The sequence below is a fragment of the Myxine glutinosa genome, chromosome 13 (assembly GCF_964187855.1).
Source record: "Myxine glutinosa chromosome 13, kmMyxGlut1.1, whole genome shotgun sequence".
Taxonomy (NCBI): Eukaryota; Metazoa; Chordata; class Myxini; order Myxiniformes; family Myxinidae; genus Myxine; species Myxine glutinosa.
Window position 1 is genome coordinate 88688114 of NC_136273.1, and position 17335 is coordinate 88705448.

Below are 17335 nucleotides of genomic sequence, written 5' to 3' on the forward strand. Positions count from 1 at the left end.
TAGCTGGTACGATTAATTGTCACATGACCAAGGGTTGACGTTCATGTAATGTTTCCCTTCACCCTTTTCTTCATCTCCATTGGTGTTTATATTTTTTTGGTATTTGTTTGCATTGTTAATGTATTTGTTTTAATTTTTTTTAGTCCCTTGTTTTCATTGAATATTCTATCAATTACGGGAGGTGTGCTGTTGCATGTTGAACCTTGGGCCCTTGGAGGTGCATTAAGCCTGATGTTTATTTCCTTTACACATGTGAACATTGAAGACATTTTTATTTGATTTTTAATTTTTTTCACCTTTTGATGTTTTTTTTTGTTGTTGTTTTTTCAGACACCATTTTTCCCATTGGAGTTTCTCTCTTTGTGATGGTAATCGGTGCCATGATGATCTATGGAGCATTCACTGTGAGTGACAGAAGATATTTTTCTCAACTTCTGGTGGAGAAATGACAGAGCGTGTTTTTTTTTTTTTAAGCATCTGGTTAAGGGGGGCAAGGGGATTATTGAAGTGTTCACCCTCCTTTATCCATGGGGATAGCGTTAATCAAGTTTTGTAGTTTTCATTGATGTTTAGCTATGTACATTTGGAATAGCCACAGAGGTTTTGAACTGGAGTGCAATCATTACCCACCAGTAAAATAGAGCATGCTCCCATTCTGTACAATTTATTTAATTTTGAAATTTCTTTTGTTTATTTAATTTTTTTATTCTTGCACTCGGTCATAAAAACAACTAATTATTTAATATTTACCTCCCCCCCACCGAAGGTGGATGGAGCTTATCTTTTCACCCCTGTCTGTACCTGTTTGTGAACAGGATATCTCAAAGTTTTGGACTGATATGGACGAAACTTAGTGGACAGGTTTGATGTGTAACAAGGACAAATAAATTTGATTTTGGTGAAGATCTGGATGCAGATCTGGATACGATTATTTTTAATTTGTTTTAAGTGATTCACCATTGAGTGATAGGACCACAAACGATATATAGGATGATATTTCAAAAAGTTGACATAAGACAAAACTTGGTGATCGAGTTGGTTAGGTGACAAGAAGCCGGTTAGATTTTGGTTTAAGGTCTGGATCCAGATCTGACCTATCGGTGGATGCAATACGTAAACTGTTCAGCTTATTGGAGGTATCCTCTCTACCGAGTGCCGTTCTAGTTGTATCTGATTTCCTTTAAGATATCGTTTATTTGCATCAAGTAACTAAATAGCATTTGGTTTCTTTATGTTTGGCTCTATCAATGTTTTAACAGAGATATTGTGAATGAAATCTAATCTAATAGGATTAAATTATATATCACTAGATCAGCACTCGGTCGAGCACATACCTCTGCCAGGCTGAAGAGTTTACGTTTTGTATTCCACCGATAGACCGGATCGGGATTCGGACCTAAACCAAAATCTAATCGACTTGTTCTTGTCATCTAACCAACTCATCCAACTAGTTTTGTCATAATCCGACCACAATACTTTGAAATACCATGCTAAAATGTATATTGTTTTTTGGTCCCATCTCGATGGTGAAGAATCACTTAAAATTTAAAAGCAAATCTCGTTTCCGGATCCACATCCGTATCTTCACCAAAGTCGAATCAATCGTTCCTTGTCACACACCCAACTTGTCCACCAAGTTTTGTCCGAAACTGTCCTCAACCTTTTGAAATATTGTGCTATAAATCCTTTTTGGCCTTATCTCTCAATGGTGAAGAATCACTTGATAGATCTCGCGAGATCTTGCCGGCGACGGCACGGATTTTCGAAGCTGTACACGTTCTCCACGTTTTCGAAGTTAAGTAATTGTTCACAATTGTATTTTGTCGAAACTGTATTTATCTTTTGGTGTGTGTACCTATAGTGTGTCCCTAGGAAGTTTCTCGGTGTTAATCTTTCATAAATTAATCGTTTCTGTTTGCCGAGCGTGTGCGGCCTTATAGCCCAAGGCTCCCCCCGTCGAAGTTTGTTCCTTCCTTCGCTGTTTTTGCTTGGTTCTTAGATTTTTCCCTTCTCCCCCAAACCTCCCTGAACATCTACTCTTTGTCTAAGGTTTTAACTTTAACCCCCCCCCCCCCCCCCCGCATAAAAAACAAAAAAACAACGTTTATTTCCCTTTCTCCACGTGTGCTGTTGACCCATCGTGTGCTCCTGTCCACGTGCGCTGTCTCGCTCCACCCCCATTATCTCCTTGCCTTCCACTTTTTGCCATGTTCACGTGACTCGTGGTTGTCCCTCGAGGCCCTTTCCCCGTTGGTATTTTTGTGAATATAAGATTGTTCTTCACGGTTCTGTTTAAATATGTTTAAACTTTCCCCTGCAGTGTTTTATTCAGTGGTATATTACAACACGCTGTTTTTCTTTCTATTTAAAAGGCTTTTTTCAATTCCCTCTTCAACTCATTCCACTTCAAAAAAATATTCAATCTCTTACAATTCTTCCTCACCACATGCTCTAAATTCACATTCATTCCCCACCTCTTCCATCATTCTTAAACGGATCGCTAACTTGAAAATCACAATAAACCCAATTTGTTATAAATGTTCGTCTTTCATTAATCATCCACTTTCTAAACTCCCCCCTCGCCCTCCCATTCAAATCTCCCATCCTCCTCGAAGCTGCCTCCTCGCCACTTTGTCTCCCTTCTATCTCATACCTCCACCTCCCCCAACCTTCTACTTTCCTCGCCCCCCCCCCCCCCCCCTCAAACAACTCCTCACTCTGCCTCATCCCATCACCATCAAACCTTTCGTCCTGCTCATCCTTCCCTTTCTTGTAACTCTTCTGTAATCTCTGACACACTATCAACTGCTCTCCCTACCTCCCCCTCTCATCCTTAATCTGACCCTACCCCTCCCCTGTCCTGCACCCGATGCTCCCCCTCTCGCCTCTTTAACGGTATGCACCTCAGACATCTGGGGCCTTCGCTCAAACCTGATTGATCTCTCCATTCAGGTTGCTTCTGACAATCCAGACTTGATCTGCTTCACAGAAACTTTCCTCTTTCAAGATGTGTCTGATTCCTTAATATCTCTTCCTGGTTACTCCCTCCTCTGGTATGATAGACCTGAGCCTCGTCCTGGTGGTGGGGTGGCTACCTTTATCAAAAACTCTCTTCCTCACTCTCCTTGCACTGCCCTCTCTCCACCCCACCCCCAGGAGTACCTCTGGCTGCGGCTTCCTCTCCGCTCCCACCTTTTGTTCATATGTGTTCTGTACCGTCCTCCATACGGTGATGACTCCATTTACATGTCGCTGTCTGACAACATAGACCAACTTCTATCAACTCATCCAAACTCTCTCTTCCTCATTTGTGGCGACTTCAATTGTCATCATGCCAGTTGGCTGGGTGTGGGTACCTCTCTCACCAGCCATGGCACCTCAGCAAAGGACTTCTGCGACTCACTGGGACTGACCCAATCTGTCAATTTCCCAACCCGGATCTCAGTCAATGGAGCATCTTCTCTTCTAGACTTGGTTATGACAAACTTCCCTGCAAATGTCTGCTGCTCTTCTTCTGCTCCAATCGGTTCTTCTGATGTGCTTGTTAAAGTGGACATCTCTCTGGCCATTCTCAGAGAGCCTCCTCAGCGCCGATTAAAGATGTCACAAACATGTTGCGGATGTCGCTGAGCCAGAGGCTGATAGAACATTACTTCCGCAATGGAGAAATGATTGCATGTTGCGCAACGCCCTCTGAGCGGCGGCACAGTGACTTGGATAACATTTTCACTCTTTCATGACATCCAGAATGTTTTGCTTGTTGTTTCGCAACCATATTTCACTTTGATAATTTCGCACTTACACTATTCTTGGAAAGTTTCCAAACATCTACTGCACACATCAACACATTTACAATAAAATGCTCAATGAGAACTGAATCGGATGAATTTTAAACAAGAATCATTTTATTCCTCCTTTATACGGAAGCACATGTTCCCCATGCAACATATAATAAGCGTGTATGCAACAATATTGTATAACTAGTGCCATTTAAAAGCGTCACTTCACTGCCGTCTTGCTTTCGTACACCTCTTCCTTTCACTAATCCGATTGGTTGTCTGGCATAGCAACGGCTCAAAGAATTTCCTCAACCTGAAGTAAATCCTTAAGGATTTCCTAAGGGTTGTTTAATTAAACAGCCCTCAAGGAAATCCTTCGCCAAGGAATCTGTGTACCTTAAGGGGAGCCTATCCTTCAGGATAAGGGAATTTTATGCAATCGAGCCATTATCTTCAGTTATTGCTCATCCTTTAGACAGCTTTTTGGGTCTTCTCGTCCTGGGTTTGTCGATTGATTACACATATTTCTCTGTACTTGTTCACTACCTCTTCAACCGAAGGTGGAGGGAGGTTGTTTTCACCTCTGTCTGACTGTCTGCTTGTTTGTGAACAAGATATCTCAAAATGTTGTGGAGGGATTCAGACGAAATTTGGCGGATAGGTAGAGTATGTGACCTGGACGAAATGATTAGATTTTGGTGAAAATCCGGATTCGGATCCGGCTGATAGAATTTTTTAAAGTGATTCTTCACTATTGATAGATGGGGCCAAAAACGATATATAGCATAATATCTCAAAGTTGTGGACGGATTTGGACGAAACTTGGTGGATGAGTTGGTTTGGTGACGAGAACAAGCCGATTAGATTTTGGTTCAGGTACGGATGCAGATCCGGCCTATCAGTGGGATACAAAACATAAACTGTTCAGCTTGCGAGAGGTATGTTCTCGACCAAGTGCCGTTCTAGTTACCCTCGCCCGAGGAGAGGGTATTGCATTTGAGTCCTTTTGTCTGTCTGTTTGTCCGCACAGAATAAATATGATTTTCTCTGCAACCATTAGTCTGATTGACAGGAAAGTTTCACCATAGTGAATGACGTCATAAGACGTCATAACTCCACCTGTAGAATTTTAATGACTAATGAGATGCCCGTGCTATGCACGGGTGGGAGGCCAGAAGCAAACAGGCAATGCAGATAGGGCGAATGATAAAGCATGAAACCAATAAATTCCACATTCCTGTAGCACCCGCAGTCGCACGTCAGACATGGACAGCAATTTCGTGAAGGACTTCCATGAAAAACGTACCCGTTCGCAAAGAAACGGGTACGTTCACGTACAGAAACATCGATCGTGGGACCGTGGCGAATCTGCATATGGCGAACCGCAAAGTTCACGTTTAGAAGGTAGAAACCATCACGGCATGTCGTCAGTATGAATGAATGAATGATCGTTTTAAGGCCATTGTTCCCTGCTAGAGCGGGGGTTAGCCTTGCGGGCCCCATGACAATCATGGTTCCCTGTTTGAGGCAATGGTTTTTTTTTATGGCCGGATGCCCTTCCTGACGCCATGATGTGAGCTATTTCACTCTGTTTTTTCCTTCTTTATGCAGAAACAATTAGATGGCGATCTTCCACTGAAATTTTAGTTATTTTGTTTTAAGTTAACGGTTAATCCTGATAACCTGTATTCTGCAGTATGAAAAGTGGGTTTTTAGCTTTATGGATGTGTAGAGATAAATTTAATGTTGAGCAACACCCGACAATACAACATGCATTTTAACAACATGCATTTTAAAGGCCATTTTCCCTGCTAGAGCGGGGGTTAGCCTTGCGGTCCCCATGACAATCTTCTCCATTTTGCCCTATTTTCTGCATCTCTCCTTGTTAACCCCCTTGCCCGCATTTCTTCTTCCACCATCTTTAGCCAAGTCTTTCTCGGTCTTCCCCGTCTTCTACTTCCTTCTACATTCATTTCCATCACTCTTCTCAACCAGTCACTTTCATCCTTCCTCAACACATGACCAAACCATCTCAACCTGTTCCTCTTCACAGCATCAATCACAGGCTCTATTCCCATCATCTTTCGCAATTCATCATTTGTCTTCCTCTCTCTCAACGATACTCCGCACATCCATCGAACCATTTGCATTTCCACCCTTTCCAACCTTCGTTGCTGCTCTGCGTTCATTACCCATGTCTCGCTCCCATAAATCATAACACTTCTCACACATGCAGCACACACCTTTCCCTTCAGCTTCAACGACACTCCCCTCCTCATCAGCACGCCACTCAGTTCCCGAAACTTCTTCCATGCACATCTCACTCGAGCAACCGTTGCCGAGTCTGATCCACCTTCTCCATTCAGCATGTCTCCGAGGTAGCAAAATGTTTTCACACCTTCCAGCTTCATGCCGTCTCCAAGATCCAACTCAACATTTCCTCCATCTGCAGCTCCCTCTGTGCACAACTTACATTTGAATGTAGCTGCCACACTGGTTAATGACCCTCTCAGACCACTACATTTTTGATGAACCTTGCCATCCACCGTTTGCCCTTCACGTGACTCGTGGTGGTCCCTCTCGGCTCTCCCCCCCGTTGGTATTTTTGTGCACATAAGATTGTTCACGGTTCTGTTTAAATATTATTTAAATATGTATAACCTTTCCCCTTCAGTGTTTTACTCAGTGGTATTTTACAACACGCTGTTTTTCTTCCTATTTAAAAGGCTTTTCTCAATTTCCTCTCCAACTCATTCCACCTCAAAAAAAAGAAATTCAATATCTTATACGTCTCCCTCACTACATGGTCTAAATTCACATTCATTCCATCCCTCCTCCATCATTCTGAACCGGATTGCTAACTTGAAAATCACAACAAACCCAATTTGTTTTCAATATTCGTCTTTCATTAATCATCCACTTTCTAAACTCCCCTCTTGCCCCTCCCATCCAAATCCCTCCCCTTGCACCTACACTCCTAAACTCCCCCCTTGCCCCGCCACTCTTAAACTCCCCCCCTGCCCCTCCACTCCTGAACTCGCCCCTTGCCCTTCCCCTCCTAAACTCCCCCCTCACTCCTCCCCTTCAAAACTCCCCCCCAACCCCTCCCATTCAAATCTCCCCCCATACCATTCCTCTCCAATTCTCCCTCCTCCTCAAAGCTGCCTCCTCCCCACTTCGTCTCCCTTCTATCTCATACCTCCACCCCCCCCCAACCTTCTTCTTTCCTCTGCCCCCCCTCAAACAACCCCTCACTGTGCCTCATCCCTTCACCTTCAAACCTTTCATCCTCCTCATCCTTCCCTTTCTTGGAACTCTTCTGCAATCGCTGACACACTAACAACTGCTCTCCCTACCTCCCCCTCTCATCCTTCATCTTACCCTACTCCTCCCCTCCCCTGTCCTGTACCCGATGCTCCCCCTCTCTCTTCATTAACGGTATGGACCTCAAACATCCGGGGCCTTCGCTCAAACCTGACTGATCTCTCCATACAGGTTGCTTCTGACAATCCAGACTTGATCTGCTTAACAGAGACTTTCCTCCTTCAAGATGTCTCTGATTCCTTAATATCTCTTCCTGGTTACTCCCTCCTCCGGTATGATAGACCTGAGCCTCGGCCTGGTGGTGGGGTGGCTATCTTTATCAAAAACTCTCTTCCTCACTCTCCTTGCACTGCCCTCTCTCCTCCTCACCCCCAGGAGTACCTCTGGCTACGGCTTCCTCTCCGCTCCCACCTTTTGTTCATATGTGTTCTGTACCGTCCCCCAAACAGTGATGACTCCATCTACATTTCACTGTCCGACAACATGGACCAACTTCTATCCACTCATCCCAACTCTCTCTTCCTCATATGTGGTGACTTCAATTGTCATCATGCCACCTGGTTGGGTGTGGGTTCCTCTCTCACCAGTCATGGCACCTCAGCAAAGGACTTCTGTGACTCACTGGGATTGACACAATCTGTCAATTTACCGACCCGGATCTCAGCCAATGGAGTATCTTCTCTTCTAGACTTGGTTATGACTAACTTCCCTGCTAATGTCTGCTGCTCTTCTTCTGCTCCAATCGGTTCTTCTGATCATGTGCTTGTCAAAGTGGACATCTCTCTGGCCATTCTCAGAGAGCCTCCTCAGCGTCGACGAGTCTGGCATTTCACTCAGGCCGACTGGGACGGTCTTCAAGCAGCCATCAATCGTCTGGATTGGTCTCCCATCTCCATTGCCTCTGACATCAATTCTTCCTGGGAATTCTTCCAAAGCAAACTGATCTCTCTCATGCACAGATTTATCCCATCTCGCCTTCAGTTGTCTTACCCTTCCTCCCGTCCATGGTACACTGAATCTTGTGGTGAGGCAGCTGCCCTGAAACAACTTGCCTTTGCCTCTTGGAAGGCTAATCCAACTGAAGGAAATCTCAGTTCCTTCCACCAAGCTCGGAACAAGTGTGTGTCTACCCTCAGGAGTGCCAGGAAGCACTATCTCTCCTCACTCAAGAATGAACTCTCAAACCTGTCTCCTTCCTCCAAATCCTGGTGGCGTCTGGTCAAACCCGTTTCTGGTGTTTGTTCCCCCTCCATCCCCTCCCTTACCTCAAATGGCCACACAGTTGACATCGCACGTGACAAAGCCGAATGCCTCAACTCTGTGTTTGCCTCAAAATCCTTAGTCCCAAACCCATCTCTCTCTGTTCCCACCTTTCCCAGTCGAACCAAACTGCTCCTGGACTCTGTGACCTTCTCTCCTGACAAGGTGGAGGAGTTTTTGTCAAACCTCGACTCTGATTCTGCAACTGGACCAGATGGCATCAGCCCACGGGTCCTAAAATCCTGCTCTGCCGCTCTATCTCACCCTTTCTCTGTTCTTTTCACCCTATCTTTTGCTCAAGGTCATCTGCCAGCATCCTGGAAATCAGCAAACATTACCGCTTTACACAAAAAAGGTGCAAAAACAGATCCTTGCAACTACAGACCAATCAGCCTGCTCCCAATTATCAGCAAAGTCATGGAATCCATCATTGCTTCGGATATGAAATCTTTCCTCTTCTCCAAAGGCTTGATCTCTGATCATCAATTTGGTTTCAGACCAGGTCACTCTACTCTGGACATGCTGCTTCTGCTGTCTCAACAATGGATGGAGGTCCTCAATGCCAAACAGGAAATCAGAGCTGTCTCCCTTGACATATCACGTACCTTCGATACGGTCTGGCACCCAGCTCTGCTCACCAAACTCTCCTCCTATGGTATCCATGGAAATCTCCATGCATGGCTTGCGGACTTCCTCTCTGGTCGTAGTCAACGTGTGGCCCTGAATGGATTTCTCTCATCTCCCCTTCCCGTTCAGGCTGGAGTTCCCCAAGGCAGTGTGCTGGGCCCTGTGCTTTTTCTGGTCTTTATCAATGATCTCTCCGACTCTCTGGAAAATCCTCTGTATCTCTTTGCTGATGACTCCACTCTCTGCCGCTCCATTCCTCTTCCCTCAGATCGGCAGTCTGCAGCCTCCTCACTCTCTGAAGACCTGGACAAAATCACAGACTGGTCAAACATGTGGAACATGTCTTTCAATCCTGACAAATCTCACACTCTTACTATGTCTCTCCGAAAAGATCGACTGGACAACCCTCCCATCTACTTTCTCAACAATCCTCTCCAAGAAGTTCTGTCGCTCAAGCTTTTGGGTCTCACCATCTGCCATGATCTTTCTTGGGAAAACCACATTTCCAAGCTGGCCTCCAAAGCCAGTCACCGACTGGGCATCCTCCATCGTGCGAAGTCCTTCCTAGGCACACCTGAGCTCCTCACCACATACAAGGCTTTCATCCGCAGCTCAATGGAATACTGTTCTCCCCTATGGGCTGGTGCTCCTGCCTCACACCTGGCTCGGCTTCACGCTGTTGAATCCAAAGCTTTCAGAATCATTGGAATCTCCCGCGATGAAGCTATCTCTGAGGGCCTTTCACTCACTCACCGCAGGCAGGTAGGTGGTCTTTCTGTCTTCTACCGACTCCTCTCCGGCCTTGCTCCCCCAGCTCTCTCTGTGCTCTGTCCCCCAAATATTCCTACAGGTCGCACAAGATCTGCCAGCCACCCTCTGATGGTTAAACTGCCGAAATCTCGGCTCTGCTCACCTTCACTCTTTCATTCCTCTTTTCTCCCGCCTCTGGAACAAACTCCCACACTCACTTCAATCACACTCCTCCCTCCAGGTCTTCAAAACAGCTGTTCACCACCATCTCTTATCTTCCCCCATCCAAAACCTTGATCTTTTCTACCCCCACTAATTCACCCCAGATCCACCTTGTTTGAAATTCCAACTTCTTTCCTGGAAGTCTTGGCAGTGTCCATATGTTTTATACCTCTCCCACCCCCCCCCCCCCCTTCCCATGCCTCCCCCCCAAAGCCCTCTCCCTCCCACAGTTCTCTCGATGTCTCCATGTCTCTCGGTCCCTGCTCTCAAATGTTGTGTTTGTGTCCTTCCCCCTCTCTCCCCATCTTGTCTACCGCTCCCGATGTTATTTGTTTTGTGTGTCTGTTTGTCTTTCTGTGTGATTAATGTTCGCTCTTTCACGAGCCTCGATCTTGTATACATTAAAAAAAAAAAAAAAAAAACCCCACTCAGCGCACATTGTACATTGAATGGAGTTCACTCCAACACCCTTCCTGCACACAGCACACGGCCACTTCCCAGTTCTTTCCACCTCACCACATGCTTTACCACTTGCCATCACCTTCGTCTTTCCGATATTCACCTTCAGACCTTTTGTCTCCATACATTCTTTCCACGTGTTCATCTTTTCCTTCAGTCCACCCATACTTTCCGCAATCAACACCAGATCATCTGCATACAACAACTCCCACGGTAAACCCTCCTTTACGTTCTGAGCCAGCACCTCCATCACAGCTACAAATAGTAGTGGACTTAGTACCGACCCCTGATGCACTCCCACCTTCACCTCAAACTCACCACTGTTCCCGTCCTTCGTCCTTACAGCTGTGCGCGCTCTTTTGTACATTGCCATCACTACTCTGATCAACCATTCCTCCACTCCTAACTTCCTCAATGCCCATGTCAATACTTTGCGTGGAACCCGATCGAATGCTTTCTCCAGATCAACAAACCCAAGAAACAACTTCTTCCTCTTCTCCATGTACTTCTCCTGCAACTGCCTCACAATGAAAAGCGCATCTGTCGTTCCTCTTCCTGGCATAAATCCAAACTGCATTTCGTCGATCTTCACTTTCTTCCTTATCCTCCTCTCCAACACCCTTTCCAATACCTTCATTCCATGCTCCAATAACTTTATCGCTCGGTACGAGCCACACTCCAGAGTGTCACCTTTCCCCTTGTATAGAGAGACGAGGGTACTCAGTTCCCAATCCACTGGAATGCGGCCTTCTTTCACCACCAGATTACAGATCTCTGTCATTCTCTTCACACCCGACAATGAGTCATCAATTAGATTTGATTGGGAAATGTCATTGATTAGCTGCTCGACACTTCGTAATAACTGTTCATATGTAGTTTACTTTGAGTTGGTGTGATCACAAGTTTTTGAATATTCTGATCCATTTGAATGTAAGATTGCTAAATGAGAAGTTTGGTGTCTTCTAACCCAAACTAAGCTGTATTAATAACAGTTGTTATAAGGGTAGAAAACACTCAATGGAAGCTTTCAGTAAATTGTTGATACTCTTGACATCCATTTTCGGTATTTTGTGTCTGTCTTTCATGTTAACAGTCTTGCTCATTGATATCTATTTTGACTTTTTGCAGCATAATCAGAATGTCTTTGCTATAAATAAATTATTTGATTTTTCTTGTGAACCCGCTGATGTAACAAATCCGTGACTTCTCCCTGATCCTCTTGCAGCACCGCTCCGGTTGGCTCGTACCATTCCTCTGCTACCAAATGTTCGATTTTGCGATCCACTGCTTGATGATGCTCGGCTTTCTGAAGACCCTGCCCACATTGAAAGCTCAAGCCCACTTGGTAAAACATTGTTAACGTTCGTTCTGACTTTCTTTTTTGTTTTTGATTCATCTGAATTTCTCATTTGAGAAATGTTTGATTTGTTATCCAGGGTCATTTCTCATTTTAAAACCTGTGCTTTCACTTTCAAACTTTCCGTTTGTTAACGTACTGTAACGTGTGGACAAGTCACGCCATTTTTACTAAATGGTCACGTCATGGTTCAGTGTAATTGTATGAATTTCGGTTATTTTTATTTTTAAAATATATTGGTGTATGGTTGTCAAAAAAATTGTAATCCTTGTGTGCGATTCAGACTTTCTTTTGGTTTTTCTGAAAACGAAGTTGGAAGGAATGGAAATTGGTCTTCGAATAATCTCCCTTCCTCTCTCCTCTCTCTCTCTCTCCATCTCTCTCCCTCTCTCTCCCTCTCCTTCTCCTCTCCCCCTCCCTCTCTCCCTCTCTCCTCTCTCTCTCTCTCTCTCTCTCTCTCTCTCCTCTCTCTCCATCTCTCTCCCTCTCTCTCCCTCTCTCTCCCCCCCTCTCTCTCCCTCTCTCTCTCCCCCTCTCTTTCCCTCCCTCTCTCCCCCTCTCTCTCCCTCCCTCTCTCTCCCTCTCGCTCCCTCCCTCTCCCTCCCTCTCTCCCTCCCTCTCTCTCCCCCTCTTTCTCCCCCTCTTTCTCCCCCTCTCTCTCCCCCTCTCTCTCCCCCTCTCTCTCCCCCTCTCTCTCCCCCTCTCTCTCCCCCTCTCTCTCCCCCTCTCTCTCCCCCTCTCTCTCCCCCTCTCTCTCCCCCTCTCTCTCCCCCTCTCTCTCCCCCTCTCTCTCCCCCTCTCTCTCCCCCTCTCTCTCCCCCTCTCTCTCCCCCTCTCTCTCCCCCTCTCTCTCCCCCTCTCTCTCCCGCTCTCTCTCCCCCTCTTTCTCCCCTCTTTCTCCCCCTCTCTCTCAAAGGTCAGAGGTCATGTCAGGTAAAAATGTGATAACTTGTGAACAGCTGAAGGGATTTAAATTAAAACTTGGTGCAGGTATGTAAAATGATGTAAACATGGACTGACTAAATTTTGGGGTCAAAAGGTCAGAGGTAAAAATGTGACAACTTGAGAACAGCTGAATGGATTTAAATCAAACTTAGTACATGTATTAGAATGATGTAATAATGTGAGCGGAGGTATATCGGTCGACGTCATGACGTCGAAGAGTGTCGCTCTAGTTGATTTTTATTTTTTAAATATCCCCCTGAACGATGAACCAATAAATAATATCTGATGTACTTTTGTTTTTTTTTCCTAGTACAAAAATGAGTTGTGGGATTTAAATACCAACTGGCTCATTGCATTCCTGCTTCTGATTTGTGGCCTTTTTCTGGTGTTGAAGGTAAGAGATGCTTAGCTCTGCATTTTAAGCCAATTGCTATCCAAAGATAAACTCGTGTTCAAGCCTGATCTGCTTAACATACTTACCTCAATTACTTCTCGTTTGGGTTATCATATTTTAAGAGGGAGATCTCCCAAATTAAAAACTGGTGGTTTGATTGTTGAAAAGTGCTGAACAAGCAAAACCAGCAGAATCTGATGGATGACCGTTGACGTGTTTAAAGTGTTTTATTTCCATTCCTGTGCCAACATAGGCTTACTTCTTGTGCTGTGTCTGGAACTGCTACAAGTACATTGTTAACCGTTACGCAGTCAATGCACAGGTGTTTTCTGACCGCAATGTCGAGGTGAGATCATTCTAATGTTCTGTCTTTTATTTATTCATTTTAAGAAATGGTTTGTTGCATGAATTTTTATTTATTTGTCATTTAAATTTATTTTCTCAATGAAACTTTGACACCTTTTATCGGTGATGGGGGCACACTGGTCTGATTTATACCGAGTTTCTCCCTTTATTTATATATATATATAAATATATATATTTTCCCCCTTTTTCATGCATTTTGATGTTTGTTCATTTCTTGCTTTTCTATTGCACATCAGACGTACAAACAAAACACTTTGCCAAATGATGTGCACTCCATAATGCTGAACCCATCATGTTTTCTTTGCATTTGAGTTTCGGAATATTAACATTTTTAAATGGTTTTGCTTTTTTTCTCTGTACAAGGTCGAGGCTCATCGAAGAGCAAAGTGACGGGTGGTAAAGAGGCAAACGGGCAGTAGTGCAACAGTTTTACATTAAGAAGGAATGAATGAACAGGAAAAGAGGAGGGAAGGAAATGCAATATCTTATAAGTATAAGAGTGTTGTGTTAGGTTACGTAGAGTTAATGCAGCTAGAAAATATTGCAGACGGGTGTGGGGGATGACATGAGATTGTAGTGTTGTGCTACTTGAAGTTATTTTGAGGGATGAATGGGATTGAAATGGCCTTAAGAAGGTGGACCCACAAATTTGAGAAAAGAGAGGTGTGCAGTAAGTTTGGGTTTTGTGAGTTTAACCAGGAGGTGTGTAGTGGAAGGGTGCGTATGTCCTGGAGGGTCGGAGAGACGAAAGGGAAATCGATTAGAGGAGAGGCAGTAAAAGTCTTAGATGATCCAGGCTGGCAATTTAGCTCCACAATGTTGAGGAATCTTCCTCCACTCTTCTGTCAGCTTCAAAGTATTTCAGTTGAAACATTAAAAATAAATTAGACTTCTCCAATCAAGTTCCAAGCATAACAGAGTTCAATAATTTATTAATACTTACATAAAGATGTTACAGTTACAAAGTTAATTTATGCAAGCAGGGGAGAGGACCTCGCACATTTAGTTATATTTTGCCAATCAAACCTTTAACCAATCAAGACATTTTCTGGGATTCTCTCTCTCCCTGGATACTCCAGTGATTTCATTTTTATACTTCAGCACACAACTCGATTATCTCATCAGTCGAGACCACAGCAGATGCAATGTTTGAATTATGCCACAGTAGACCATAGGTTGTGCCACGTACAAGCGAGAGGAATTGCAGACATCTTGGAGCCCAGGGCATCTTGACCTTTGTATGAAAATTCATATATTAAGACCATTTTATTAACCAAAATACATCTAACTAATTTGCCAACATTTTCATTCAAATTCACGACCATTTAAAATGGTAACGATTTCGTTAACATTGAAGATGCAACATTTAAATTTCGTATGAATACAAAATAAAGCAAATGTTTCCTTTTGTGAGATGTGAGTACAAACGTGTTTGCATTTATCAATTCCAAAACAGAGGCCACTATGACCATGAGCTACACACGTTGGCTGACCTTAACCCCACCCCGCCATTTCACCTGGGCTGCACGAGTGTGGCACGGCTGCTCAACACAGAAACCGTTCCTTTTAACACCGCATAGCCTCCATTGTATTCCAACCAAGCATATGATCATCTACTTAAAACACTTTATTTTGGAACATCTTCACACTCCGTAAATAGATGTCAGTGTCTGTGTTTGTGTGTCTGCCTGTACATGTTGATTAAAAATCTTCGACAACAGCAACAGATGATGCAAGTTGAATTGTATTCATCAATCCTGGCAGCGAAGGTGGTGGCATGAGCATTAAACCACTCGTTGAACAATAATTCTGAGCAGTGATATTATTGAGATGGTGTCAGGCCTGAGAAAGATAATTGTCAAACCCTCGAGATGAAAAGAAGACATTTGGTCAGCCAAGAGGTGTTTATTGTAAGTGGTTGTGGTACACTGGTACGGGTTGGCTCATTGGGCGGAACAAACGCTGCTGGAGACTGGGCTCGCTGGTGGTCCATGGAAGCATCTTCGCTGCCTGGGTCACGGTGCCTGGATGCACAGGTGGCCGACTGAGAAAGTGGAGAGCTGCACAGGTGCGTCCTCCTTCCTGCGAATCCATGTCGTGGCACAGCCTTCGGGCTCTTTCTCACCGAGGCCCCCAGGAGTGTCCACTGGGAATAGAGGCAGAACTTTTCTCTTTTGGTTTCTCTGCTGTCGTCGCCAAGGGGCTTCCCATAGGGTGTCAGACTCAGATGGAACGCCACCAGAAATGTATAAATGAGGAGTCCTTTTTATTTATTTGTCCATGCATAGCTTGGGGCACAGAGCTTGATTGAGATGCATATGGAAGTGCACGGGTGAATTGAGGCAGCTTTGCATCCGAGACTTGCAAAGCAAAATGAAGTTGTGTAACAGTTGGAAATCAAAATAAATCGTTTTTTTTTTCCATCTTGACATGCACCGACCATGGAAAGTCGCGATCAGAACTTTTTGTAGGCAAAAGCTCATGATGCCGTGATTGTTATTTGACAAATGGCTCATTTCATTTGGGCGAACTTCGCTTCACTCGCCCAGTCTGTACGAGCCTGTCCAAGGCATTCCTCATACGGATGTGAAATTTCCTCCTCTCGTGGAATAGTTTTCTCTTGTTTTTGTGTGTGTGTGTGTGTGTGTGTGTGTGTGTGTGTGTGTGTGTGTGTGTGTGTGTGTGTGTGTGTGTGTGTGTGTGTGTGTGTGTGTGTGTGTGTGTGTGTGTGTGTGCGTGTGTCGCCATCTCGTTTTGATTTGGCCAAGAACCTGACCTGGTTGTCACATTGCAAGTTTGTGTTTGTTATCGATTTATTTCTTTATTTATTCTTAACAGTATTTGGGTAGTATATATTTTTAAATCTATTTTTAATTATTTTTGCAGCAATTTTTGCCTCCAAGCTACGACACTGCAATTGCCATTCCGAACAAGGTGGCACCTCCACCTTACTCTGCATGATGGGTGTCGAGCCAGACCCTCGGGCACAACGTGAACGAAAAGCACCGAGATTGTCTGCAGCCTGCATGCGAAGTAGCCTAGCGACACCTTTCGTGTTTCTATGGTTGCAATTCGGTGCCTGAAACATTATCCGAGCTTTTACTAAGATATTCTAATGGGTGCATCGCCTTCCAAGCAAAATATGTATAAATTTGCTGGTCCTGATTAAAATGTAAATGGGATTCTTTTTTTTCTTTTCTTCTTCTTCTCTTTTTCTTCTCCTCCTCTTTCCTTTGTTTTTTTTTCCCCCCATGTAGCTTCAAATCCGCATCAAACTGCATTTATTATTTTTTTCCGTGTTTGGTTTGCTTTAACATGCCATTTTTATGTTATACGTCATGCACTTTTCCTGCATTACTCCACCGTTTTAAAATTTGAGTCTCTTTGAAACATTTATCGGTGTAACTAAAATTATCAGGGTGAAAAGGCAGGTTGTTTTCCCCCTCCCCCTCCACACAAATGAACTTGTTTCCACAGCCCATTCCCCATTCCCTTGAAGATTGAGGCAGATGGGATACTTTTCTGTTTTAAATCTGCCAAATACAAAGACCGTTGCATGATACACGGAATAAAACGAGTGATTTTTGACAGTTCACTTTTTCTCTTGTGTGATGGAATTTTTGCAACAGAGATAATCTCCACTGGACGGGAGGGTCAGCTAAACCCAGTGTCATTAATAATTTGTAATTTTGATTTGGTGTGGTGGGGTTGAGGGCACAAGGGGCGGGGGTGCACTGCAATTAACTTTACTTCGAATGCATTGTCGGCTTTGCACCACCCGGGATTTTGCTTATTATTGAAGGGAAAAGCCAGTCAAAATGGCGGGTACACAACACAGATCGTCACAATGTT

The 17335-nt window shown here is 44.3% G+C and overlaps 1 protein-coding gene across 1 annotated transcript in view; it reads left to right on the forward strand.

Annotated features, from left to right (window-relative positions):
- The window catches only part of LOC137439102 (lysosomal-associated transmembrane protein 4A), a 40604-nt gene extending 23528 nt beyond the window's left edge, over positions 1-17076 (forward strand). Inside the window, exons 3-7 of the mRNA XM_078767765.1 lie at positions 331-404; positions 11647-11766; positions 13034-13117; positions 13371-13463; positions 16370-17076. Coding sequence (XP_078623891.1) covers positions 331-404; positions 11647-11766; positions 13034-13117; positions 13371-13463; positions 16370-16444 — 446 coding nt within the window. The 3' untranslated portion in view covers positions 16445-17076. The remainder of the gene's footprint in view (positions 1-330; positions 405-11646; positions 11767-13033; positions 13118-13370; positions 13464-16369) is intronic.
- Positions 17077-17335: the final 259 nt, after the last annotated feature.